This window comes from Emys orbicularis, chromosome 3 (assembly GCF_028017835.1).
Source record: "Emys orbicularis isolate rEmyOrb1 chromosome 3, rEmyOrb1.hap1, whole genome shotgun sequence".
Taxonomy (NCBI): domain Eukaryota; kingdom Metazoa; phylum Chordata; order Testudines; family Emydidae; genus Emys; species Emys orbicularis.
The window spans coordinates 16597168-16624992 of record NC_088685.1 but is presented as its reverse complement, the minus strand read 5'-3'; the positions used below and the strand labels follow the sequence as shown (position 1 = coordinate 16624992).

The window sequence follows — 27825 nt, the reverse complement described above, 5'->3', positions numbered from 1 at the left end:
ATGGTTAAGTGGACAGTAAATGTGTTTATTTAACAAATCTTTTCTTTTATCAGGTAAGTGTTCTATGGCAGTGGTTTTCAAACTTTTATTCTGGCGACACAGTTGAAGAAAATTGTTGATGCCCACGTCCCAACGGAGCTGGGGATGAGGGGTTTGGGGTGTGGGAGGGGCTCAGGGCTGGGGCAGAGGGCTGCAGGGTGGGGCTGGGAATGAGGGGTTTAGTGTGTGTGAGGGGGCTCTGGGCTGGGGCAGGGGGTTGGGGTGTGGGAGGGGGGTCGGCTCTGGGCTGGGGCCAGGGATGAGGGGTTTGTGGTGCTGGAGGGGGCTTGGGGTTTGGGGGGGGCTCAGGGCTGGGGCAGGGGATTGGGGTGCAGGGTTGAGGCACAGGCTTACCTCGGTCAGTGGCGTAGCGGGGGTGCAGAGGCAGGCTTCCTGCCTGTCCTGGCACTGCGAACTGTGCTATGCCCCGGAAGTGGCCAGCAGCAGGTCCGGCTCCTATGCGGAGGCGCGCAAGCGGCTCTGCGCGGCTCTTGCCCGCAGGTACCGCTGCCCCAGCTCCCGGCGAATGAGAGTGCGGAGCCAGTGCTCGGAGCGGGGGCAGCGTGTGGAGCCCCATGGCCCTCCCGCTTAGGAGCTGGACTTGCTGCTGGCTGCTTCCAGGGTGCAGCGTGGTGTCGGAACAGGTAGGGACTAGCCTGCCTTAGCCGGGCAGCACCACCAATGGGAATTTGAACGGACTGGTCGGCAGTGCTGACCAGAGCTGCCGTGACCCAGTCCCTTCCACGGTTTGAAAACCACTGTTCTATGGCATTTTACCATTTGGTACATTGACTATATATCTATATAGTAGATATTTAAAGATATTTAAGTTTATTCTTTCTTTGGAATTCACTTACAAGTCCTCACTGTATTTTTGTACAAGTTTTGGTTTTATGCACAGGGAAAATGGTTTATTCTTTAACCAGGTAGAGTGTTTTTGTAAGTGCTGTCTACTGCACCATTAAAAAAAAATAGCCCATAGGAAATGAAACACACAAAGTGATATTAAACAAAGTCTGATTTCAACCCCAGAAGCAATGACACTGAGTTATTTTCTACCCACCAGCTAGCCCGTAGTTTGGCGAACCCTCCCCCCATCCAGGTTTTAGTTTACTGCTTGTTCAAATACAACAGCATAAATGAGGAAAGGAATCAAAGCCTTAACTTCTCAATGTTCATGTGTTTGTCAGTTTAATGTCAGAAGCATAACATTATCCCAGGAACTAGGAAGGGGCAGAGACATTCCTGTTTGACATAGAAAAGATTGTTGTTAATTAAACAGAATCAAGAGGATAATAGGGTAAAGGACAAACTATAAAATATCATGAGCAATTATTCAGGTTTCATGTTGTTTTTTTTAGTAACTTGAAAATCCACTGTACATTTCAGAGAAAGAGGAAGCGGCTGTGGGTAAATATGGTGGTTTTTACTTCTTTTTGCAGAAACCATCATGCCAATATCTAGCTTTCTGTGTGTAGGGAAAGAAGTTGGCAACAGTAGCGTGGGAAAAACTGAATAGAAACTGAGATACAAATAACTTTCAAAGATTAAAAGAAAAAGAGAGCAAGAGTGTGTGTGTGTGTGTATAGTGGTGAATCTGCTTTTACATATCTCTAGTTAATGGTCAAATATGGAATTCTAGCGATCAAATTTGATGTATCCTTTTGGAAATCTGAACGGAGCAAAAAAGATTTGGGGCAAAATTCACCTCTTAGATCTGTGTATTGGAACTTGTCTCTGCTATTTCTTCACTCTGCATATGTGTGGAGCTATCAGTTACATCAGGGGGAGATCTATGCATGCAGGATAGCACAGTATCTCAGTGGAGAGCCAATGCCCTAACCAGAGAGCAGAATTTTGCCCTCAGTTTTTTGTTTACAGAAAAATTGTCCATTTATTAATATATTTATATTATGTATTAATTGTTTAATATTAATATAGACCATGGTTTGTTGCATCCACATTTTTAGTATGTTAGTAGCCAGCCATTTACTTGAGCTGTTCCAAATTTGGTTTTAGGAACAAAGGCAAATAATTTTAAATTTTAAGATACCAGTATAAAATAATGATCAGTGTGTTCTGGTCATGACGGTGCTGAATCCTTTTAGTTTAGATACAGCATAGGCTAGTTAGGGCATATGTAAATGATTTGGATATTTGCGAAGAATTTGTACTTTCACTACATATTGTATTTAATCATTTTAATAAAAACATTAATAGAATTACTGATACATTTATTAATCCTAATATGTATAAGTAAATAGATTTAGGTTTGTGGATTACTTACTTTATGTCATGTCAGAGAGCAATATGAACATGAGTGATCTATTTTTATATACAGTGTCTACAACTATCCAAATATTTACATTTAAAAAAAAATTGATAGGACCATAATTTGACTCTGTGCTGTACTCCAAAATATCATAATAAGGTATCTGAAATTATAAGTTACCATTTTATAGCCATTTACTCAGTCAGCTGGAGTTCTGATAGGAACTGTACAAACACATAGGCTACATCACCACTATGAGATTTCCCCTGCTTTGTCCACATACTCTCACTAGTTCACATTGAGCTAGCATGAGTATAAATAGCAATGTAGCTGCGGTAGCATGGGTAGAGGAAACACAGGTATGGATTAGCCATGCTGAGTACATTCCCTCCTGAAACCACTAGATATGAGCACAGGACTATACATGTTACTTTACATGAGCAGGGGAATCGCACTCCTAGCTTGTACTGTAGCTGAAGTAAGAGAGAGTCCCTGCCCCAAAGAGCTTGCAGTCTAAATAAACAAGAAAGGCAAAAGGTATGGGGTAAATTAAAAAAATAGGACGGGAAAGAGACATCTGTCGGACACTGTTTGAATGTTTTCTTCTTGGTTGTTCAAGCTACGAATGTATATATTAAACCATTAGAATTTCAATAGGTGTGCAGAAATGGTTAGGGCCATTTTACTAGAAGAAAAGAACAAGATCCTACTATCTACCTACTTCGCTGTTGTAATTCCATAGCAAAGGAAATTAGGTTGCCCCGAAGTAGTCTTGAAAATCGTTTTATTAGAATAGAGAAAGAGTGCATGCGTTAGGAAGCATCAGTCCCGTATATTCAGTTGTCAATCGGATACTTGAATTGAGGTTATAGGTAAAGAGTATTTTGGTGCATTAAAGTGCAGACATGTCTGCCATTATGAAACTACAATATAACATCTTATTTATTTGGGGCCATATTCTGTGAGTAGAGTCCCTATGGGTGCTCAGTCTCCCCTGGCTAGAGATGGAGCAATTAGCAGTCCATTTACGGATACTTTACTTCTTTAAAAATTTGTTCTTAGCTTGTTTTAGTGTTTTTCTTTTTAATCTCATAGTTTCCATTCATTTTTTCTCTTCCCCTTTTTTGAAAAACTAAAAGAAAAGCCTTAAAAATGTTTGCTTTACCCCTTCACACCCCCCCCCCCATGACTGGGGATTGTCCCCAGCAAGGGGCATGCCGGGTTCTCCTGGGTTTGAGGTGCCTCTCCTGTAAGGAGTCCATTCTGGTAACAGATGGTCTTTCCCACTGTCATTCCCTCGGGGAGGACCACGTTCCACAGAAGTGTACCTTCTGTCAGCAGCTGAAAACCAGATCCTGAAAAAAATGGGAATTGAAAGTGTAGCTGCTCCTCATGGAGGGAGCTCTTCAGCCTGTGACTGACCCATGCCCAGAGTCTCCCAGGTGACATCAGTCTTCTCTGCAGCCTTCTACTCCAAGGCTGGTGAACTGAGAAAGAAATCCTCGGATTCTCCACATAAGACCAAAAAGAGAGCTGTCAGCCCCAAACCAGCCAGAGGAAATTTCTGGCACATTTAGTCTCCCTATGGCACTGAAGGTGCCTAAGCATGGTAGCCACAGACTGCGTGGGTCTGGTGCGACAGATACTGCTGGTATGCCTAGTGACCCTATGGGCACAGGCACTGAAGCAGCAGTACCACCGGTCAGGGACAGAAGTGGAAACCATGTCACCTCAAGGCAGACGGCGTCAGTACGGACGTTCACATCACTAACGACTGTGAGCAACCATCACTGGACTGCTCTGTGAAGCCAAAGTCTCCAACTCCCTCGGTACCGCTGATTCAATATTAGCAATCACTGACGGTACCGACTACTGTGGCACCACAGGAATTTAGCTTCTCATGGTGTCTGAGGTACCAGAGCCTCTTCTAATCGGTACTGGGGCCCTGGTACCAGACACATCTTAAGCCCAAGAATCACCACCAGCACCGAGCCTTGAACCTCCGCTCTCTGTATTGGCTCCACCATTTTCCAGTGACCAGGAGGGGGTCCTCTTCCATCACTCTCATCATGCTTCCTCTTGCTATCAACCCGGGACTGCCCAGACATACTCTCGTTCTGGACAACCCCAGTGGTATGACCAATCAGGGGATCAACCACCCATGCTTTTTCCACTGCCCACTGGTCCTATTGGGATCCGTGGGCAGCCTGTAGGTACCATGCCTCCTGGGCATCTAGTGTGACCCACTGGGAGACTCCGAGGCATTCCCCCTCAGCCACCATCTCTAGTGCCTAAGAATCTCCTGAGGAGATCTTGGAGGAGCCAGGAGGGTAGACTAGAGGAGAGGGTTACACCACTTACTAACATCTCTTCTTCCTCTCCAGATAAGGCAGTAATGTCCCCTCCACTGTCTATGGCAGATGATTTTAAAGTCTTCCAAGACCTGACTAAGGATGGCAGATACCTTACAAGTATCTCTTGAGAAGGTTAAAAGACACTCACCATAAGCTTCTGGATATCCTACATACATCCTCCTCCTCCTCCAGGATAGCCCTCCCCATCAACAAGGCGCTTTTGGATCCAGCTAAGTTTATATGGCAAACGCCAGCATTGGCCACACCAACATGCAAACAGGCTGATAAAAAAATAGTATGTATCTCCCCAAGAATGCGGAATTTCTTTTTTCACACCCTCTGCCTAATTCCATTGTAATAGATGCAGTATTATCATCCATAACAGTCTCAACTCCGAAGCCCCAACCTCTCATTAGGGATACTGCTCGGGAGTTTCCTACAGTGGAGCACCCATAGGGACACTATTCAAAGAAGAAGAGGAAGTTACTCACCTTGTGCAGTAATTATGGTTCTTCGAGATGTGTCCCTCTGTGGGTGCTCCACAACCTGCCCTACTTCCCTCTACTTTGGAGTTTTTGATAGGGACTCTGCGGTAGACAAGGAACTGAGGGTGGTTCGCCCACGCAATGCTAATTAGCCTCGAGGCAGAGCATGAGGTGGGGAGAGGGCGCGAGAGGGTTGAATGGACACTGCTATCAAGATCTCCTATCCGAAGCGCAGGGATCCACATACACCTACAGTGAAGCACACATAGGGGGACACATCTCGAAGAATTATCGTTACTGCACAAGATGAGTAACTTCCTCTTCTACCACTTTGACTCTCCTCACAGTGAATAGTATCTTATTCCTCAAATAGCCCTGTTGTAGAAACTCAGTGTGAGCAAGGGAGGCAGAATTTGGTCCATAAGAAACAAAGTAAAGGGAGATTAGAAAATGTGCTAAGTCGTTTTTCATATCTACAATGATATATTATTGAAATGGCTTCTTTGTTTTGACATACGTTTGGTATTATGAAGTTTTGACTGATCCAGGCAACAACCATCCTGTTGGAAGCACATTGGGATGAAAAGATTTAACTTTCTAAAATAATCTAATCAAAGGTTGGATAGAGAGGGAGCCAAAAGCAGAGGCTGAGATAACCAACAAGACTTGCAGAATAATGAGTGCCCATGACTTCTGTGTTTTCCTGAGAATCCTGGTGCTAAAATCATTGTTCTTTACAAGTTCTCATGATTATATTGGATGCTTGGAGTGTGCTTGTCAGATGTTACAGCTACTCTGTTTAGTTTGAACCAAGAAGTACTAATAAAGTTTTGTTGTAGATGCAGAGTATCTGTTGCCAGGTAGTAGTAGACTATGGTACTGCACTTCATGCCAGGGAAGAAATTTCCATGTCTTATTTTTATGTGGAAGGAAGAATTGAGGCGAGAGAAAAGTTCTTTAATAAGTTCCTTCTCACTCTTCAGCTCTTAAACATACGGGATCTGTATGTAAATAGACAAGGGCTCAGTATTACTACTTATTTTATAGCTGCACATTTCAACATGTAATGTGGCTGATGTGTTAAAAATTTGCTTCCAAGTTATGTGTGTATCATGCAGTCATGCAGTGAAGCTGCTGTTTTGTGTGGAAAGTTTTGTTGCAGTGTTAGCGTAAGCATGAGATGTTAAGCAGAGTCCCCAGTCAGAATCCTGGATGCTTCAGTTCTGCCTGAGTGTGGCTTGGACTTCCAACCTCAGGGTGTTGGGAGAACAGAAGAGACGTTAGTCACTTTTTAAAAATAAATAGGATCCTACTTGCCTTACATAATAGGGTAGAAATTGGCTAGCCTAATGATCCATTTCCCCTCTTTTATTCCACGTGTTCTCTGATTTCCCCTGGTTTTTCTTTGAATCAGTAGGGTTCTCGGGATTAAGAACGCTGCTGGTGGTCTAGCCTGTGATTTGCAGATGATGCTGTTAAGAGTAAGGTTAGTTTGGTATTAGACTGAGGAGATCCATAATGTTTGGCCCTGACCTGGCATTTATTACAGATACCTGATTCAGAGAGAGATTTGGCCTCGTCCTAGTAAGTGGATACTCTTATTTTATGCCAGATCACATTAGAGATAGGATAGGGGATGCTGCACCTTACTTCAGTTCTTCCAATACATTGAGGTTCTTCTGTTGAAGCAGTTTAATCACGAGTGCTGTGAACAATTTACTTTCTTTACCAAGAAGTTCTGTTGAATCAAAGTTAGGCTGACAACAAATATCTTTGTGCTGTAAAGCTCCCTCTTTGGTTTTACCAGTATTTCACCTGAATCTTTGATTTCCTATTTGTCTTTTTCTTTTCAAACCTACCACCACAACTGCTTCTGTAACTATTCCTGTTCCTGTCAATACTGTGCATTTTGAGGTAGGGTTATGTACAGGGCATTGTAGGGCTGAATTATAAAGATCATAGAAGAAAATTCACTTGACAAGGCATCTGTAATAATTCCTAAAAAATCCTTTCTTTTAATCCATAACACTTCCTTCTGAAAGCATGTGTTACTTAGCATTTAGCTTTGGAAAAAGAAGACACTAACATAAACATTTAATGTAAATATTTTGATGAGTAAAAACTTAAAAGGCTGTATGTCAATTTGTAAACAGAAGAGGAAATGATATCCTTACTGTTAGATACCATACTATGATGTGGCTGTAGCTGCTTCATAGAAATTAAAGGTGGTTAAGACCTATTAAATTAATCCCCTTTCTAACATAGGATTGATCTCTACAGTACATTTACTACAACTTGGGCTACTCTAGTTTTGTCCCTAGTAGTTGAGCTTTCACGTCTGCTCTTCAGTGGCCATTCCACTCTCTAATACAGAGCTGTAACTAGCTATTTTTGCACCTGAGGCAAGAATATACAATTGTGCCCCCCCCCCGCTCCTCTGGCAGTGCCGCCCCCCCATGGCTCCTTCAGCCGCATCCCCCCCCCCCCTTGGCTCCTCCGGCCGCGCCGCCCCCCCTTGGCTCCTCTGGCCACGCTGCGGCCATGCTGCGCCCCCCCCCTCGCTGCTCCGGCCGCGCCGCTCCCCCCTTGGCTCCTCCAGCCGCGCCGTGCCCCCCCTCCTCCGGCCGCGTCCCCCCCTCGCGCCTCGCTCCTCCGGCCGTGCCGTGCCCGCCCCCTGCTCCTCCAGCCGCACCGCGACAGCACCTCCCCCCCTTGCTTTTTTTTTTTTTTGCTTGGAGCGGAGGCAAAAAAGTTAGACCCAGCCCTGCGCTCCCTGCCCCAGCTCACCTCTGCTCCGCCTCCACCTCCGCCTCCGTCTCCCTGGGCCTGAGCGCACCGCTGGTTGTTTCTCCGTGCTTCCAGGCTTCCTGCGCGAACAGCTGATTCGCGGGAAGCAGGGGCGGCGCGTTCAGGGGAGGAGGCGGAGGTGGAGAGGAGGTGATTGCGCCCCTCCCCTTTGTGCACCCGAGGCAAGTGCCTCACTCGCCTCACCCGTGTTACGGCACTGCTCTAATATATCTCACTGTGTTAAGATTTGTTCCTCTGATATTCATCCTCGGTGCTCTCTTCCTTAATTTAATCAATTCATCTTCAATTCACTAGAAGTTTAAATACGGGTGATTTTTTCTTTTTGCTTGGTTTCATGTAAGGTTTTTGTTTTTGTGTTTCTTCCAATTTGGTAGCCTTATGTGAAACATTTTTTTTCCAGGTTTTCCTTAGGGGATGTTCGCAGGCCCCTTCATGAAACAGCAGTATTAGTGGAAGATATCATCCACATGCAGCTGATTAATTTGGTAAGAATATCTTTAGTCTTTTGATTACAATGTGTTCCTTGTGGGTACAACCCAATCTTTTCTGTAAGAATATTGAGAATGTTTTACCTCTCATTCTTCAGGCTATATGTTATCATGTAGTGACTATACTTAGAGAAAAGGAGGACTCCCTTTAGAATACCTAAACAACATTCCATCCATGATAGTCTAGAGCAGGGGTAGGTAACCTATGGCCCGTGTGCTGAAGGCGACACGCGAGCTGATTTTCAGTGGCACTCACACTGCCCGGGTTCTGGCCACCGGTCCAGGGGGCTCTGCGTTTTAATTTAATTTTAAATGAAGCTTCTGAAACATTTTATAAACCTTATTTACTTTACATACAATAATAGTTTAGTTATCTATTATAGACTTCTAGAAAGAGACCTTCTAAAAACGTTAAAATGTATTGCTGGCACGCAAAACCTTATATTAGAGTGAATAAATGAAGACTCGGCACACCATTTCTGAAAGGCTGCCGACCCCCGATCTAGCGAAATCACTGCTGAGAATCACAAAGGCACTACCTTTGCCCACATGTTCAGTGTTAAACTTCCAGATATGAAGGGTGTCAGATCCAAGTGAGAACCCCTTTCCACCCACCCAGTAGGACTGCTGTGAAGGCAATCCAAGCCTCTGTGCTCTGGATCCCCTGGGGAGTTTTAAGCTTCTGGAGCCTGAACAGCGTCTAACCACTGCCCCAATCTTGGGTCCCGCAGCACAGTCTCGGGGTGCAGACCTACTATCTGGCACCCCCTCCCAGTGTTGGAACCTGCTGTCCAGCCTCCTAGTCCCTCTAGGCACAGTGCACACCCCTTTCCCAGAACTCCACCCCAAAGGTATGAAACTTTTGGTTTACAGTTTAATTTTTTCAGGTGCATGTAATAGTTGTGATGCATATACACACATACATTTTGTGCGTTGTTTAACACATTAATGCTCTTTTATCCTTAATCATGTAAAGCACAGGAGAGTACAGTTCATACAAAACAATAAACACTATATGTATGTCCTTGTCTCAGTTTCCTCACCACTCCAGGGCATTCTTTGGGCTGGGTCTGAGTCTGTTGGGTGGTCCAGAGTCCTTGAGACCATCTGGGCTCAGGAAAGTGTGTAGGGCCCCCCTACCTCATAAGACTGCTACTTGCTTGTTGACCTCTCCTTCTGGAGGCCCTTACCCATGTCTGTGAACTTGCTTTCTCCTGCCCCACTTCCTGTCTGGTTCTCCTGTTCCTGTGTGGCTTTGTTCTGTCTTCTGGGTAACTTTCCATTGTTCCTGCCTTTTCCCTTCCCTTCAGCTAAAGTGGATTTTCAAGGCTTGAGCTACTTTTTAGCATAATCTTTTGTCAGGTTTAAGTACCATCATTAACCTTTAGTTCCCATTGTATTTGTGTGGGGTGTATGTGCTAAGTGGCTTGTTAGCAGTGATGGATCCATGTACATATAGGCATTTATGATACAACACTTTCTCATAATACAACTTTATAATATCAGTCTCATAAATTGCAGACATAGCCCTAGTTCATCACACAGGGCATATGGTTTGTTTCTGGTTCTATGTAACTATATGTGTGTAATTCCAGACCCAGCTAAACTGGGGGTAAAACTGGTTGAAATTTTTCAAAGAACAAATTTTCTATTGAAAAATAGCCTTTTCCTTTTCAAAACTAAGAGATTTCTCAAACTATTGACATTTTCATTTTTGTGTGATGTTTTAAAACAATTATCAAAAACATTCTCAAAATGTTTGACATTTTTTATTAGTGAATACTTAATGAAAAATTTATAATATTTTCAGTTAAAAAAAACAATCCTGACTTTATTAAAAATGGTGACCAAAAAGTTGTGTAAAACCAAAATGGGCCTGTTTTGAACCTTGTGAAATTCAAGCAACTTTGAAATTTTGATTTTTTTTTTTTTTGTTAATTAAAAATAAAATCAACCATGTCTACTGAGGACTTTATATTGAGAAATTATTGTCTCAAACCAGGAAGAGAAGCTCTTGTTCCCTGTATTTTGACACTTGGTATTATTGCAACTCCATAAGACCATCCAAATGACAATTTTAAAATGTTATCTAGTTTACATTTTTACAAAACATTTAGGTATATTATTCTACTGTGTGTCCCCCAAAATTGTGTAAGCATAGCAGGACATTTTTTAGACGTGTGAACATGCACCTGAACAATAGTGAACCTCACTATAAATTAATAATTTATGCTTTTTTATAGTTCATTTTAAAAAACTTCAATATTGGAATTACAGGATTTGGTCTGAACCACATCATAAAGGATAAGATGAAATTTCCAATTTCAGTCTTATACCTATTAAGAAAAATCAGTTTGTCTTCTTGACCTAACAACCATGTACATAATCATAAGATTTTTTTTTACAGTTGTCTCCTTAATCATACGTAATTATGGCCACAGCTTTACTCTTCCTTTAGTGGCAATGGAATGAGGATTATTTATTTTATTGGACCATTAATGCTTAGCTGAACTTTAGAGTAAAATTTGTGTTTGACAAAAATTTAACCTGTGGCCTTGCAGTCTTTTCTTTTGAATAAATAAATAATGAATTCCTTTAGCTGGGTACTTAGTCGATGGCCATGACCCTAGGTTAACCCTAAATGGTGTCTAGGAGCATGTATGATTTCCTGTCAGGAGGAAGAATGGGAATAGACCAGCAGACAAACTGTTTTTCTAACCTCTCACCTTTTGGCCCAAGACAGCACTTTATTTCAAGGGAAGTGAAAGTAGCTTTAATAGCTCATTGTTTTGACCTTTGACACCTACAGGACGGAACTCTTAAATCATGGCCTTTTATATATGCCAGGGTGGGCTTCTGGAAATGATTTTTGCACATTCGTTATCCTATAATATTTCACATTCTTACTGAGCTGTTATTAAATATTCATACTGTCTTTTCATTTTTTAGATAACTATACCTATATGAGAGTATTAAAAACACACACTAACTTTGTAATAAATTCTTGTTGTAAACTTGAGTTGATTGCACAGTGCCTATATTCCAATCATGTTGCTCAAAATACCGTGCTACATAAATCTCATTATGCAATTGATTATTTTCCTCCTGAAAACTGAGATATATTTTTGACATATTTGTCTACTATTTCATTTAAGAAGTTGTTTGTGTATGTGATGCAAGGTCAACATGTTGTTGTATACATCTTTCTTAGTAGGCATTTGTAGGAAGAGCGAATACTTGATTAAATCCAGATATGTACTTCCAAAATAAGTTGCCATCTTGATTAGCACTGATGGGTTGACTTTTGATATCTCTGAAGTTTATAGTTCTGACTTCCTATTTTTAAAATTTATCCGAACCCTATTAAAGAAGGGGCTAGTTTGGACAGATTTATATGGTAGCTACTTTGAACCATTATATACTTCATGAAGTCTGGCTGCCCTGGGGAATGACAACACAAAACAAGACAAATCCTTGGAAAGCACGCTGCTTTGAGATTAATACATCGTGATTGCTACCAGAAAGAATCTCTTTGGTGTACTGAATAATGCACTACAAATAGAAATGGCAAGTTTTTCACCACTATTATATAATTCAAGCAGGTGCTAAGCTGTACTAGGCAGAAAAATATCAGATCAGTATAATAGTACAGTACATGCAAACTGCATACATTACTATAATAATGCTAGGAAATTAACCATGCTAAATATTCTATATTTTAATTATGATACATTTTTGGATATTTGCAGAACACTCAATAGAAAGCAAAAACAATAAGCAAGGATAGAATGAAAATAGGCACATGGAACTTTGCCTAGGCATATTCTCAATATATCAAAATAATTATATGAAACAAATATTTTAAAGTTCAAAATAATTAATTACATTTCCCCTCCCACAGAGCACAGTAGCAAAGTTTTTATTCCAAAGTCAAGTTCATCGGGGGTCTGGAGTACATTTCCAGAGACGAACCTTGGTGAATGAAAGTTTTTGTTCAAATATTTAAAAACTGATTTGTGTTTATTTATAAATGATTTAATAATAATTCTTAGATTTTATTTATTTATGTGTATTGCAGTAGCACTTAGATGCTCCATTCAAGGCTCTTTTGTACTGGGTGTTGTACGCACACGAATAGAAGCCATTGCGCCAAAGAACTTAAAATCTAAGCTAAAGGAAATTGGTTGCTCCTGGAAAGGTTATTGCACAGAGATAAAACAGATATTTTCAGTAGTAGCTACTGTACTCCTAAAAAGTAGATCAAATATCTTACAAAAGACAATAGAAAAGTTAATAATGAAGAAAGACTATTAATGATGATACTTTGCTAAGCTCTTCACAAACATTAAGTGATGAATTAATTTTCACAAGACCGCTGTAATGTTCTTATTCCTGCTTTATAGAAAGGGAAAAGGTTTTAACTTTCCCACAGCCATGGAAGGCTTCCATCAGAGCAAACACTAGAACTGGAGGGTTCCTGACTCTCTCTCCCATTTTCAGAACACTACATCACACCTTTTCTGTCTTGATGTGGTGTTATCCATGCCATGGCTACTGGCTACAATGCAGTTATGTGACTGTATAAATGGCAACATAATTCCCTCTTTTTGCTTTTCAGTAGATGCACAGAGGTGCTCCAGGATATAAGCCTTTGTATAAAAAAGTCTCTGGCCCTTATAGTTGCAAAAATAACTTTAATAATTTGAACCATGTTTAAACTGACACAATTCTGTCTGCTTGACTCTGCAGATAGCCTGAAACAATAGCTCTGAAGAAAGTGTGAACTGACTTATTCATTTCACTGGGATGTTGAATCCAAAACGTAATGATACATTGGCCCCATTCTTGAAAGTTACTCCATGTGGGTGAACCCCAGAGTCAGCATGGAGCAACTTGCAGGATCAGGAATTCAGCCATTAGCACTGATGCTATTTCACCTCTGATAATTTTAGCAGAAACATGAAGATAATGTGCATATTCACTGTTGTTGGGTGTAGTGCTAGATTCTGGGACAGGTGCAGTGAGGCAAATGGTTATTGATATTGGTTGCAGCAGTGGGAAAAGAGGAATTCAAATCTCATCCCTTCAAATTTAAAGCCCAAAAGGGAAAAGGAAAAAGGAGATGTATTCCTTGCCAAGTAGCAAAAAAGCTCAACAATTTCATGGATGCCAATAACAGAAATTATCTCACTGGGCTCCTTCCTGGGTGCAGAATGCCCCAGTTGTCTCTGACACTGCCAATACTCATTTTTCCCTCTGACATCTGTAGTGTGGTTAGATATATTACAATACAAAAATCTGCAATAAATGGAAAATTTGGAAGCAGAGAGAAACCAATTGAATTTAATACCTGTATTTAATTAACATAACACAATATTGTAGAGTCTGTGCTTTACTGGATTAGAGAGCAGTAAATAGGAAAGGGCTTAGGGGGTGGGGGACGAAGGAGAACACTGCATATCCTGGTTGCCTGTCGTGTATACTTTAGTAGTTCTCAAACTGTGGGTCGGGACCCCAAAGTGGGTCGGGACCCCATTTTAATGGGGTCACCAGGGCTGGCTTAGATTTGCTGGGGCCTGAGCTTGAAACCCAAGCCCCACCGCCTGGGGCTGAATCTGAAGCCCAAGGGCTTCAGCCATGGGCAGAGGGGTTCAGGTTACAGGCCCCTTGCCTGGGGCTGAAGCCCATGGGCTTCAGCTTTGGCCCCCGTGCCAGGGGCAGTGGGGCTTGGGCGGGCTCAAGCTTCAGTTCCCCGTTCTGGGGTCATATAGTAATTTTTGTTGTCAGAAGAGAGTTGCCTTGCAATGAAGTTTGAGAACCCCTGCTCTAGATGCATAGTAGAAGGGGCATTATATATGAGCTTCCATCTGTTTGCAGCTTGTTGCAAATAATTATAGTACTAAATGTAATACTTATCAGTGCATCAGTTACAGCAGCAGATGTTGGGAAACAAAACAGGAAATGCTGGGTAAAGTTCATATAAAGAACTAGAAGCAGTTAAAATGCAGAAGTAATAAGAACAGAAGAACTGAAAGCATTGTGCTGTTAAATATTGTCCACCATCTTGTTCAGTCTGAATGACATACTTCTGCCAGTTAATTCACTAATTGCTGTGCAATGTATGGTATTTCCCTATGCTTAAGGGCTATATTCTGTCCTCAACTATGCACAAGTGCCTCCCATGACAACTGAAGACATAATTTAGCCCTAAATTCTATTTTATTTGTATTAGTTTCTATATATTGACAAGACTTTTGAAATCCTAGTAAAGAGATGTTAAATTTTATTTCATGAGAAGCATGGTCTGCGCACAGGACTGGAAGGCCGAAATCTCAGCTCTGAGGCTGACTTCCTCTGGATTTGAGCAAGTAATTTACAATTTACCTGCCCACATTTCCCAATCTGTAATACAAAGGTTAATGTCTAACTCACTAAGTATCCATTGTGTGGAGTTCATATTTTGAAGATAAGTGCTGTTTGTGAGCTAAATATTATTATTGTTTAGTGTTCTTGTACATCAGAGACACTTAAGACATAGCAATGAAAGAGAGCATATGTACAGAAGTGGTTGTCAGTCTCCCTTTCCAACCAGCAAACAGTGTGAAGGTCTTGGCTTCCATTTTTGAGGCATGAAGATCCCCATTCTGTAATTCCATTTTTCCTAGTTCAGACAGTGGGTGAAATCCTGACCCCATAAAAGTGAGTTGGAGTTAAGCTGTTGACTTTAGTGGGAGCATGATTTCATCAACTTGCAGTGGGGGAGGTTTAGGTTGGATATTAGGAAAAACTTTTTCACTAGGAGGGTGGTGAAGCACTGGAATGGGTTACCTAGGGAGGTGGTGGAATCTCCTTCCTTAGAGGTTTTTAAGGTCAGGTTTGACAAAGCCCTGGCTGGGATGATTTAGTTGGGGATTGGTCCTGCTTTGAGCAGGGGGTTGGACTAGATGACCTCCTGAGGTCCCTTCCAACCCTGATATTCTATGATTCTGTGATTCAGGGGGTGTAAGTCCTCTTGCCAGCTGATAGAGAAATAAAAGCTGCTTCTTCGAGAGATGTCCCTGTGGGTGCTCTACTCTAGGTGTTGGTGAGTCCCTGTGCCTTCGCTCGGAGATTTTTACAGCAGTACTCATTCCAGTCACGCATGCACAGAGCCTGCCGCCCCCCCCCCCCCGCTCTGTGTTTACCTGCGCGACCGGTCTCCTCAGTTCCTTCTCTACCATCCCCGGCCTGAGATGGAGCTCAGCAGACTCATTAGAGACTTTTTCTCTCACTTTGTTTGAATTCCTTCCTAGTTAGTTAGTTTGTTACCAGTAGTACTTAGTTACCATTTTTCTATCTTTTCTCTTCCGACATGCCTGGCTCCCCAGGCTTTAAGCACTGCTCTACCTGCAATGATGCTATCCCTCTTTCAGATAGCCATTCAAAATGCATAAAATGTTTGGGGGAGACCCAGATACCAGTGTCGTCATCCCAATTCCTCGGCAGTGTCTCAACCCCCTCCGACTAATAAGCAGATTTGAAGCCTTGGTCAAGGGTTTAGACAACAACATTCCCACTTCAGTGCTTACACCACATGTCCCTATTTTTGGACACCGCCTACGACCATTCTCCCATCAATGGCAGAACATTACCACTGACAAGTGGGTTATAGAGGTCGTCACAATTGGCTATTCCATCCCTTTCCTATTCTTGCTTCCTACCCACCCACCCTCCCTGTCTCTCTTCAGGGACCCCTCTCATGAGCAGCTGCTCCTCCAAGAAGTACATCATCTCCTTCTATTGGGAGCAGTGGAACTTGTGCCCAAACGACACAGAGGGAAGGGGTTTTATTCCCATTATTTCTTAACAGAAAAGAAAGCCGGGGGATGGCGACCAATCCTCAACCTCAGGTGGCTCAACAAATTTATCAAAAAGCAAAAGTTCAAAATGGGTTACCCTCACCACCATAATCCCAGCGCTGGAGCAGGGCGATTGGTTTTCAGCCCTCAACCTACAGGATGCCTATTTTCATGTGACTAAGCATTCAGCCCACAGACGTTTCCTTCGTTTTACCCTTGGCTGACACATTTTCAATACAGGGTGCTACCCTTCGGCCTATCCACTGTCCCCTGTGTTTTTTCCAAGCTCCTAGCTGTAGTCACTGCCTACGTCAGAAAACAAGGGGTCATAATATTTCCTTACCTCGACGATTGTCTCCTCGAAGCCTCAACGTTTGACGAAGCGCTTCAATTCATACAGCTCACCGTTGCTTGTTTCCTATCTCTCGGCCTACAAATAAACAAAAACAAATCCACATTATCTTCTACCCAGCACCTGGAGTTCATAGGAACACACCTCGATTCCCGGACGGGAATAGCATCTCTCCCGCCCGATCGCTTCAACACCATAAAACTATTGGCAACGAAACTTCACAACAGTCCTCAGGTCACTGCTTGAGACTGTCTACAACTATTAGGTCACATGGCCTCGTGCACTTTCGTGGTCCAGAGTGCACGAGTATACATGAGGTGCTTCTAAGCTTGGTTGGCCACGGTTTACAGACCAAATGTGCACACTCTAAACAAGCCACTATCCATACCTTTCAGAGTCAAAGACTCTCGCCTATAGTGGACAGTTCCTTCCAACCTCTGCTCAGGAGTCCCCTTTCTCCAGGATGCTTCATCCCTCATAATGACTACCGATGCATCCCTCACAGGGTGGGGTGCACGCATGTCCCACCACACAGCCCAGCGACTATAGTCTTCAACCGAAACCTCCCTGCACATAAACGTCCTAGAACTTCCGAGCTATACGTAACGCCTGCCGTCACTTCCTCCCATTAATCCAGAACCAACGGGTATGGATAATGACAGACAACATCGCCTGCATGTTCTATGTAAACAGGCAGGGAGGAGTTTGCTCTCACTCACTTTGCACAGAAGCTATGAAGCTCTGGAATTGGTGCCTTGCGAACAACATCCGGATATCAGCCGCCTATCTTCCTGGAGCTATGAATACCACAGCGGGCAAATTAAGCAGATGCTTTCCCTGGGTTCACAAATGGCAGATAAACGAGATGATCATCCACAACATATTCCGCATTTGGGGCTACCCAACCATAGACCTTTTTGCAACTGCGAAAAACACGAAATGTCCCGAATTTTGCTCCAGAGCGGGACAAACCCTGGGCAAACATTCCCTGGGAGATGCGTTTATGATCCCATGGCACAAGGACTTACTCTATGCTTTTCCCCCAATACTGGTTCTCCACGGAGTTTTGACAAAGATACGAACAGATCGTGCCACGGTGATTTTGATTGCCCCCTCGTGGCCCAGACAACCGTGGTTTCCGTTCCTTACCAGAATGTCAGTTCGCCCACCAATTTCATTGCCCCTTACTCCAAATCTCCTATCGCAGCAACACGGCTGATTTCTTCACCCCAATCTGTCCATGCTTCACCTCAAAGCTTGGTTTCTACATGGTTCTTCCAAAACAAACTAGCATGCTCTGAGCAGGTTAAAAGAGTGCTCCTATATAGCACAATACAATCTACTTGCATCATCTATCTCCGAAAGTGGGGTGATTCATACAATGGTGCTCAACTAAACAACTTCCTCCTACTTCTACATCTCTTCCGCTCATATTTGACTGCCTATTAGACCTTAAGCAATCTGGCCTTTCTTTCAGCTCCATCAAAGTCCACTTAGCTGCTATTACAATTTTTCGTGACAAGATCGATGATACCTCTGTTTTTGCTCATCCAATCACAAAGTGTTTTCTCAAAGGACTCCAATCCCTATACCCAGACATTAAACCACCTACCCCTACGTGGCACCTTCACTTAGTATTATCCTGCTTAACTCAACAACCATTCGAGTCCCTAGCCACTTGTTCCCTTTTACACCTCTCTATGATAACAGCATTCTTAGTGGCAATCACCTCCGCCGGACAGGCAGGAGAAATAGCAGCTCTCGTGGCAGACCCACTGTATACACTATTTTTTAAGGACAAGGTTACCCTTTGATTACACCCCAAATTTCTTCCAAAGGTGCATTCGTCATTGGACATCAATGAGCCGATACACCTACCAACCTTCTTTCCTAAACCACATGCAAACTCTCTTGAATCGACAATGCATATGTTAGACGTATGCAGGGCTTTGTCCTTCTACTTGGATAGAACTAAGCCCTTTAGGAACTCTTCTAGACTCTTTGTCTCCATCGCAGAGCGTTCCAAAGGGACAACTATTTCTACCCAGAGACTTTCAAACTGGATTTCTGAGTGTATCCAACTATGCTATCAGATAAAGAAAGTTACACCTTCTGCCAGCATCAGAACTCACTCCACTAGATCTGTGGCTACCTCCGTGGCTTTTCTACACCAAGTTCCCCGGCGGATCTGTAAAGCGGCCACTTGGTCTTCTGAACACACATTTGTTAAGCACTATGCCCTTACTCAAGGCCCTCTTTCTGATACACGATTAGGCAGAGCTGTATTATCTACTGCATTCCTACCAAATCCGAAGTCCCTACTTCCTTGAGATACACTGCTTTTAAGTCACTTGGAGTGGAGCACCCACAGGGACATCTCTCTCGAAGAAGAAGAGGAGGTTACTCACCCTGTGCAGTAACTGACGTTCTTCGAGATGAGTGTCCCTGTGGGTGCTCCACTACCCACCCTCCTCCCCTCTACTTCTTAGTTGGGGTAGCCTCCGTTGTAGAGAAGGAACTGAGGAGACCGGTCGCGCACGCGTACTATTAAGGTACACTCAGAGCGGGCGGGGGCAGGTTCTGCGTGTGTACGACTGGTACGAGTACTGCTGTAAAAATCTCCGAGCGAAGGCGCAGGCACTCACCAACACCTGGAGTGGAGCACCCACAGGGACACTCATCTCGAAGAACGTCAGTTACTGCACAGGGTGAGTAACCTCCTCTTTCACGATGTCATTCTTCCCTTTAAAAGGGGCTGGCTAAACCTGCTCATGGGGCTTGTTGTCTGAAGCAGGTAGGGCTGGGTAAGTTTGACTGGCTAGACTTAACTTTCGTCTTTGATGCTTTTTATTTTTCCTGATCCCCTTTCCTTTTTCAGATTAAGACATAATGTTTTATAGTGAAAGGTATTACTTTTAGTTCTTCTGATACTCTCTGGAGCACTCCATGGCCTGCAATGTATCCTGCTTCCTCTGTCTGGAGAAATCACCCTGTGAGAATGCAGCCATCTGGTTGTAGTAAATACTGCTTTCTCCTAAGTCGACAGGAGGTTGAAACTACAGCTCAAGGGGTGAACAATGTCTCCACTTACTCAGCAGTGCAACACCAAGTCTCTGGCTATTGTTTCATCAATCCTGCGCTTCTCGTGTACACATTCTGAGCCCAAGAGATTGTCAGTATGTCACTCCTATTACAGGAGCAGAAGCTGTTGGAGTAACAGAAACTCTCTCAAAGGGAACTCTTGTCAACATGACTCACAGGATCATTCCAGAACAGGTGATTTCCACAGAGCTACAGATGAATAAAGGTCTAAATATTTCACTGTTACACAGTTTGGTGCACCTTCAGAGCCTGGTGCAAGGATAGGAAGTTAAATCGTATTTGGATGTGAGATTCTTAATATTCTTGGCTGTGTGAAGGCCTGGGCATCAGCTTTCTGAGGGTATGCCTTCACAGCAGAACTATCTCAAGTTAGCCTACCTCAAGTAAGAGTGACCAGACTTCAAAACAACACTCGAGTTACACAGATAGATTTGATTAGCAGCAGAGAGTGATAGCATTAGCTGCTAATGCGTGATTGTAACTCAAGCTGTTGCATCCACACTGTGTTACTAACTCTGTAGGTGGTAAAATTCATGTTTGTCTTTTCAAAAAGAACAGGAGTACTTGTGGCACCTTAGAGACTAACAAGACCACAAGTACTCCTGTTCTTTTTGCGGATACAGATTAACACGGCTGCTACTCTGAAACCTGCTTGTATTTTGTTCAATCATCTTGTTGAAACAGTATGTGAGAAGCTTCTACCAGAGGCCTAGTGTGGATTTAGATCAGGTCAGAACACCACAGTCATTATTTTTGTTGTATGCGGTGTTGTAGCCGTGGCAGTTCCAGGATATTGAAGTGAGTATTACAGAGGGGAACTTCTGTTGGAGAGGAAGGTAGGAGGAAAGCCATTGTCATTTGGGGCAGTGAGTGAATTTATATGGGTGTTGTATGTTCTTTCTGGCAGTGTGCTGTGGGAGATAAGGAACGGGTAGCCAACAGAGGAGTTGGAGCGGGAGTTCTGTTGGAGGGGAAGGGAGGAGACAAGCCCCTGATCTTAGGGGCAACGAATCAGTTTTTTTGTGGGTGTTGTATGTTTTTTCTGTTTTCTATGGTTTTTCCCCCCCCTTTGTTCAGTTTGTAGAGGCTGGTACATGGCAGTGGGCTGTGAGAGAAGCAGATTCCTGATTAAGGGGTGGGGCTTCTCTGGTTAAGGGGCTTATAAATGCAGCCAGTCAGCCAACCGCACAGAAGCAGCAGCACAGGAGCCAGCGAACAGAGCTGTAAACAGGAGTTGGAGTTAGAGGGGTTTTTGTTTTTTGGGTTTTTTGCAGGGGGTGGGTGGGGCTGGAGGAGGTTTATGGTGGTCTGGATTTGTTTTTGTTTCCCCCCCCTTTTTCCTTGGCAGGAGTTTAGGCAGGAAGGCTATGGCAGATGCAGAGGCAGCAGTGGTAGTGACCCACGCAATGGAAGAGACCATGAAGATGACCGGATGTGGAAGCTGCAGGATGCACCTGATTCTAGTGCAGGTACCTGAAAACAGCTTTATTTGTATGAAGTGCCACCTGATAGAGCTGATGGAAGAAAAGATCCGAGACTTGGAGATGCAGGTGGAAACTATAGTTGAGTTTTGAAAGGGGTACGAGCAGATGATGGAGCAAAGGCAAGAGAAGGCTGAAGGGAAAAGTCAAGATTTGCAGATGCAAGCTGGACTGAAGAACTCAGAGGGGAGAGTGCTGGGTGAGGAAGGTGGTCAGCAGAAGCATATGACTATGAGAACCAGGCAGAGGAAAAGACCGACTAGTGAAGGAGAAATAGAGCTCAAGAACCGGTTTGCTCAGCTGGAAAATGAAGAAGTGGCACAGCAGGCTGTAACAGAAGGAGGGAGGGCATGGAAGAAGAGAGGAGCAGCTAGTACTGTAAGAAGAGGGGAAGAGCCAATGGAGATACCCAGAGTTCAGAGCACCCAGACGATACAGGATGATTTGCAGAAGATTGCAAGGGAGAATAAAAGACAAGAGGACTTGCAGCCAGAAAGAACAGGAGGAAGGCCAAAGAATCACACCATCATGTGGAAAAGGCACATCTATGTGATTGGGGACTGCCTACTAAGAAGAACAGACAGACCTGTTACCAGAGTTGGTCCAGAGAACAAGGATGTGCTGTCTGCTGGGATCTAAGATATGACATGGGGACCTGAGGTTGAAGAGGATCATAAGGGTAGCAGGAAAGAATCCACTGATTTTCCTTCATGTGGGAACAAACGACACAGCTAGATTCTCACTAGAACATATAAAGGGAGACTATGCTAGGTTGGGGAAGATGCTTAAGGAAAAGGAGGCTCAGGTGATCTTCAGTGGGATTCTGCCTGTCCCTAGGAGAGGAGAATCATAGAATATCAGGGTTGGAAGACAGATTTTTGCCCCAAATCCCTAAATGGCCCCCTCAAGGATTGAACTCACAACCCTGGGTTTAGCAGGCCAATGCTCAAACCACTGAGCTATCCCTCCCCCGAAAAAAAATAGGTGTCTCACTCATTCATAGAATGAAGGTGAGACAAAATTTTGATGATCAACAGATGGCTCAGGCAGTGGTGGTATAAAGAGGGCTTCAGGATGTTTGCACTGGGGTGCATTCATGGACAGAGGATAGTTCTTATGTGGTGAACTCGACCTGAGTAGGGAGGGAAATAGACTTCTGGTATGGAGGTTGCCACAACTCATTAAAAGCACTTGAATCTAGGAACTTGAGGGAGATGATTGGGAGATGCTCATGTAATCTCCATGCCTGTTTTTAACATTGAGAGGGAGGAAAATCAAGTAAGAAAAGATACTGCAATGGAGAAAGGAACAGCACTAGGTAAGACAATGCACATTAAGAGGAAGGATAGTTCTGATACCATTCAGATAGGCGATACTGGCAGTAGACTGACCATACCCAATCGGGTAAGGAATGTGGGCAAAGCCAAGCAGCAACAATTAAGATGTTTGTACAACAAGTAGCCTGGGTAACAAAATGGAGGAACTAGAACTAGTGGTGCAGTAAGTGAAACCAGATATTATAGGGATAACAGAAACATAGTGGAATAGTAGTCATGACTGGAGTACAGGTGTTGAAGGGTATGTGCTATTTAGGGAAGACAAAGGCAAAAGTGGTGGAGTAACATTGTATATTAATGATGAGGTAGACTGTAAAGAAATTAGAAGTGATGGAAAGGATAAGAGAGAGTCTGTTTGGGCCAAAATCACTTTGAGGAAGAAAGCTACTCGATGTTCCCCCATAGAACTGGAAGGGATCTCAAGAGGTCATCTAGTCCAATCCCCTGAACTCATGCCAGGACTAAGTATTTATCTAGACCATCCCTGACGGGTGTTTGTCTAACCTGCTCTTAAAAATCTCCAGTGATGGAGATTCCACAACCTCCCTAGGCAATGTATTCCAGTGCTTAACCACCCTGACAATTTGTTTTTGCTAATGTCCAGCCTAAACCTCCCTTGCTGCAATTTAAGCTCATTGCTTCTTGTCCTATCCTCAGAGGTTAAGAAGAACACTTCTTCTTCCTCCTCCTTGTAACAACCTTTTATGTACTTGAAAACTGTTATCATGTCCCCTCTCAGTCTTCTCTTTTCCAGTCTAAACAAACCCAATTTTTTCAATCTTCTCTCATAGGTCATATTTTTTGGACCTTTAATCATTTTTGTCGCTCTTCTCTGGACTTTCTCCAATTTGTCCATATCTTTCCTGAAATGTGGACAGAATACTCCAGTTGAGGCCTAATCAGTGCAGAGTAGAGTGGAAGTATTACTTGTGTCTTGCTTACAGCACTCCTGCTAATACATCCCAGAGTGACGTTCACTGTTTTTGGAACGGTGTTACACTATTGACTCATATTTAGCTTGTTGTCCACTATGACCCCCAGGTCCCTTTCCGCAGTACTCCTTCCTAGGCAGTCATTTTCCATTTTGTATGTGTGCAACTGATTGTTCCTTCCTAAGTGGCGTACTTTGCATTTGTCCTTATTTAATTTCATTCTATTTATTTCAGACCATTTCTCCAGTTTGTCCAGATCATTTTAAATTCTAATCCTATCCTCCAAAGGACTTGCAACCCCTCCCAGCTTCGTATCATCCGCAAACTTTAAGTGTACTCTCTATGCCATTATCTAAATCATTGATGAAGATATTGAATAGAACTGGACCCAGAACTGATCTCTGCGGGATCCCACTTGTTATGCTCTTCCAGCATGACTGTGAACTACTGATACTACTCTCTGGGAACAGTTTTCCAACCAGTAATGTGCCCACCTTATAGTAGCTCCATCTAGATTGCATTTCCCTAGTTTGTTTATGAGAAGGTCATGCGAGACAGTATCAAAAGCTTTACTAAAGTCGAGATATACCATATCTACTGCTTCCCCCCCCATCCACAAGACTTGTTATCCTGTCAAAGAAAGCTATCAGGTTGGTTTGACACAATTTGTTCTTGACAAATCCAAGCTGACTGTTACTTATCACCTTATTATCTTCTAGATGTTTGCAAATTGATTGCTTAATTATTTTCTCCCTTATCTTTCTGGGTACAGAAGTTAAAATGACTGATCTGTAATTCCCTGGGTTGTCCTTTTTTCCATTTTTTTAGATTGGCACCATGTTTGCCCTTTTCCAGTCTTCTGGAATCTCTCCCGTCTTCCATGACTTTTGAAAAATAGCTGTTAATGGCTCAGATATCTTCTCAGCCAGCTCCTTGAGTATTCTAGGATGCATTTCATCAGGCCCTGGTGACTTGAAGACATCTAATTTGTCTATGTAATTTTTGACTTGTTCTTTCCCTATTTTAGCCTCTTCTGAGCCTACCTCATTTTCACTGGCATTCACTATGGGAGATGTCGAATCACCATCAACCTTCTTGGTGAAAACCGAAACAAAGAAGTCATTAAGCACCTCTGCCATATCCACATTTTCTGTTATTGTTTTTTCCCCTCATTGAGCAATGGACCTACCCGGTCCTTGGTCTTCCTCTTGCTTCTAATGTATTTGTATAATGTTTTCTTGTTATCCTTTATGTCTCTAGCTAATTTAATCTCGTTTTGTGCCTTGGCCTTTAAGTTCCCAGGCTAGTCTTTTGAAAGTGTTGTACAGGTTTCTTTTGCGGGTGAGGACTGATAGGTCAGATATAGAGTAGTCATTTTGTGGAAAGTGTTCAGGCATAGGTGATATGGTGTTTTTGTCATGTCATTTTCCTGTGTGAGTTATTATTTTTGTTGTGAGGCATATTCAGAAAAAATGCATTGAACAAAACACGGAACTATATGCTATCTTCATTGATCTAAAAATGTGTTTGACACTGTGAACAGAAATAGCCTCTGGTAAATTCTGGAAGAATGTTTTGCTGCCCCACCAAATTTGTTATCATACATCAATTCCATGAAGACATGACTGGTCAAATACTCTCAGACAGTGGCCTCTCTAAACCAGTCCCTATATCTAATGGGGTAAAACAGTGATGCATGCTGGCACCAGTCTTCTTTGGTCTCTTCTTTGCAGCCATTCTGAATTGCATACTGACAACCTTCAAAAGGGTAACTACATAAGGTACAGAACTGATGGAAAACTCTTGAATCTCTGAAGGCTTACAGCAAAGACAAAAGTCCTTAAGAAACTTATATACGAAGCTCTTTTGAAGATGTTTGTGCTCTACTTAGTCATGGTGAAAGTGACCTACAGCTTATCCTTGGCAGGTTCTCAGAGGCAACTAACAGTTGGGATTCACCATCAGCCTGGAAAAAACTGAAGTTCACTTCCAATCAGCCCCCTGTCAACCACTACAACTGAGACAAACATCACCATTGATGGTACAAAACTGCATAACGTCAATCACTTTAAATACCTTGGCAGCACTATCTCAAGTGACATTTCCGTGGATCAAGAAGTATCAAACAAAATATGAAAGACAAGCTAGGCTTTCGGAAGACTTCACTATAGGATACTCAACCACTATGCCATCAAACTGCCAAAAAAAAAAAGATGATATACAGTGTAGCAGTAATAGCATCCCTTTTATATGGATGTAAAAATGGCCAGTTTACCGCAGAGACATCAAGCACCTTGAAAAATTTCCCATGTGCTGTCTTCACTCTATTCTAAAGGTCCACTGGCAAAGCAAAGTGTCAAACATTAACATCCTCGAAAGAGCAAAAACAACTAGCATCAAGGAAATGATGATCAAAGCTAAGCTTAGATGGAAAGGTCATGTAATCAGAATGGGGGGTGATAGACTCCCAAAAAAGTCCTTTATGGTGAGCTGAAAGCCAAAGTGCAGGAAGGGCAGTCAATGTAAATGCTTCACAGGTACCCTTCGCAGAATCTCAACTCATGTGGCATAAATATTGGTAACTTTGAAGACACAGCCAAAGACAGACCTGAATGGAAAGCAACTGTCAATAAAGTTTGTGAACACTTTGGAAAAGAAAGATCCGAAAAACTGATTGAAAAAGGGACCAGCATCATGCCAAGTTTTCAGTGGGATCCTACAAATTTCTATGTGACATCTGGTTTTGACCTTGCTCATTACAGGTCAGACCATGCAGCCACAAGAGAACACACAAGATGCCATGACACTATTGTCTGATAGAATATTAGCATGAGTTTCAGCAGCACTCAAGCTTCAGCCCACCCCCACTGATGTACTAGGTAGCTCAAGCTTAAAGCACCACTTAACTTGAGCTAGTGTGTACATACTTAGAGCTGGGGATGTTGAGGACACGTGTCTGTGCTAGCTGTGATTGAGCTAGCATACTAAAAATAGACTGTACCCACAATGGTGTGAGAGGAAGGAGGGGCTAGCCACCCCAAGAATGTTCCTAATGTCTCTGATGGGCATGCACTTGGGGCAGCTAACTCCTCCAGCTGCTTGTGATGCTGAAGCTACAGAGCTGGCATGGGGATGTCTCCTTAAGCATTTTTTTTAGAACCAGCTGATAAACTGAAGACTCTGAGCTTCTGTCCCTCAAGTCGTATTGGTTCTGTGGCACCTTAATTTGGTGCAAACTGCTTGCACAGTTGCTCCCTTCAAACCTTTGAGAGAAATCATTTCTTGCTATTGAGCTGCTTTTCTATTTGTTTATCCTTATATGCAGAAAAGGGTTTTGACTGAGTGAAGTGGAATTACTTATAAAAAGTTTTAGGGAGCTTAAATTTGTGGGAAAAGATTGAAGGATTGGATCAATACACTCTGGTGGTGGTGTTTTCTTTTGCACCATCCCTCGCTTCATTCTGAAATGAGAAATAGAGAGCTATAACAACTTTCCCCAAGTGCTCGAATTTCTGCTCCAGAGGTGTGTAAACCTGGAATTGTTGCTGGATCCTCTATGTTGCTGGATCCTCTATGCTTTTCCACCAATTCCCCCCATCCCCAGGATAGTGTAAGATCAAGAGGGACAAGGCTATGGTAATCCTGACAGCCAAGACAATTTTGGCTGTTGGACTTGCTGCAAATGTCCATGTGACCTCTCATGCGCCTTCCAACTTGTCAGGGCATACTATCTCAGAACCATGGTCAGATCATGCACCCAAACCCGTAGTCATTGAATCAGATGGCTTGGATGGTTGCAGGTTGAGCACCTTTCACAGAGATCACTCCCTTCAGGTTCAACAAATTCACATACAATGTAGAAAGTCCTCTACCAGGAAGACTTACTCCTCAAAAAAAAAAAAAAAAAAAATTCAATATGGGCAACTCACAATAATATAGATCCAGTTGAAATACTTGTATCAACTATATTGAAGACTATATATTCTGTTCTTGAAACATGTGGGACTGGCATTCAGTTATCTCAGGGGCCACTTGGAAGCCATATTGGCGTGTCATGCTCTGGTACAGTCGTATTTGATCTTCTCACACCTGGCAGTATTGAAATTCCTTATGAGCCTCCTTCATATTCCGCCTCCAGTTAGAGATCAGCTCCCTTGTGGTGGGATTTCAGTGTCATTCTCCTGAAGCTCGTGGAGCCTTTCTTTGAATCATTGTCAGAATGCTCTGTACGCCACTTTACCATCAAGACTGTCTTTTTGGTGACCATCACCTCAGCTCAGAGAGTCAATGAACTTAAGCTTTCACGGTTGGACCACCCAACACATCCTTCCATAAGA

The 27825-nt window shown here is 43.0% G+C and overlaps 1 protein-coding gene across 4 annotated transcripts in view; it reads left to right on the top strand.

Moving 5' to 3' along the window:
• The window catches only part of SUPT3H (SPT3 homolog, SAGA and STAGA complex component), a 465872-nt gene that overhangs the window by 243938 nt on the left and 194109 nt on the right, over positions 1-27825 (top strand). For all 4 annotated transcript variants that reach the window (XM_065400530.1, XM_065400529.1, XM_065400531.1 and 1 more), the window contains one exon: positions 8359-8443. In XM_065400530.1, the coding sequence (XP_065256602.1) occupies positions 8359-8443 (85 nt within the window). The remainder of the gene's footprint in view (positions 1-8358; positions 8444-27825) is intronic.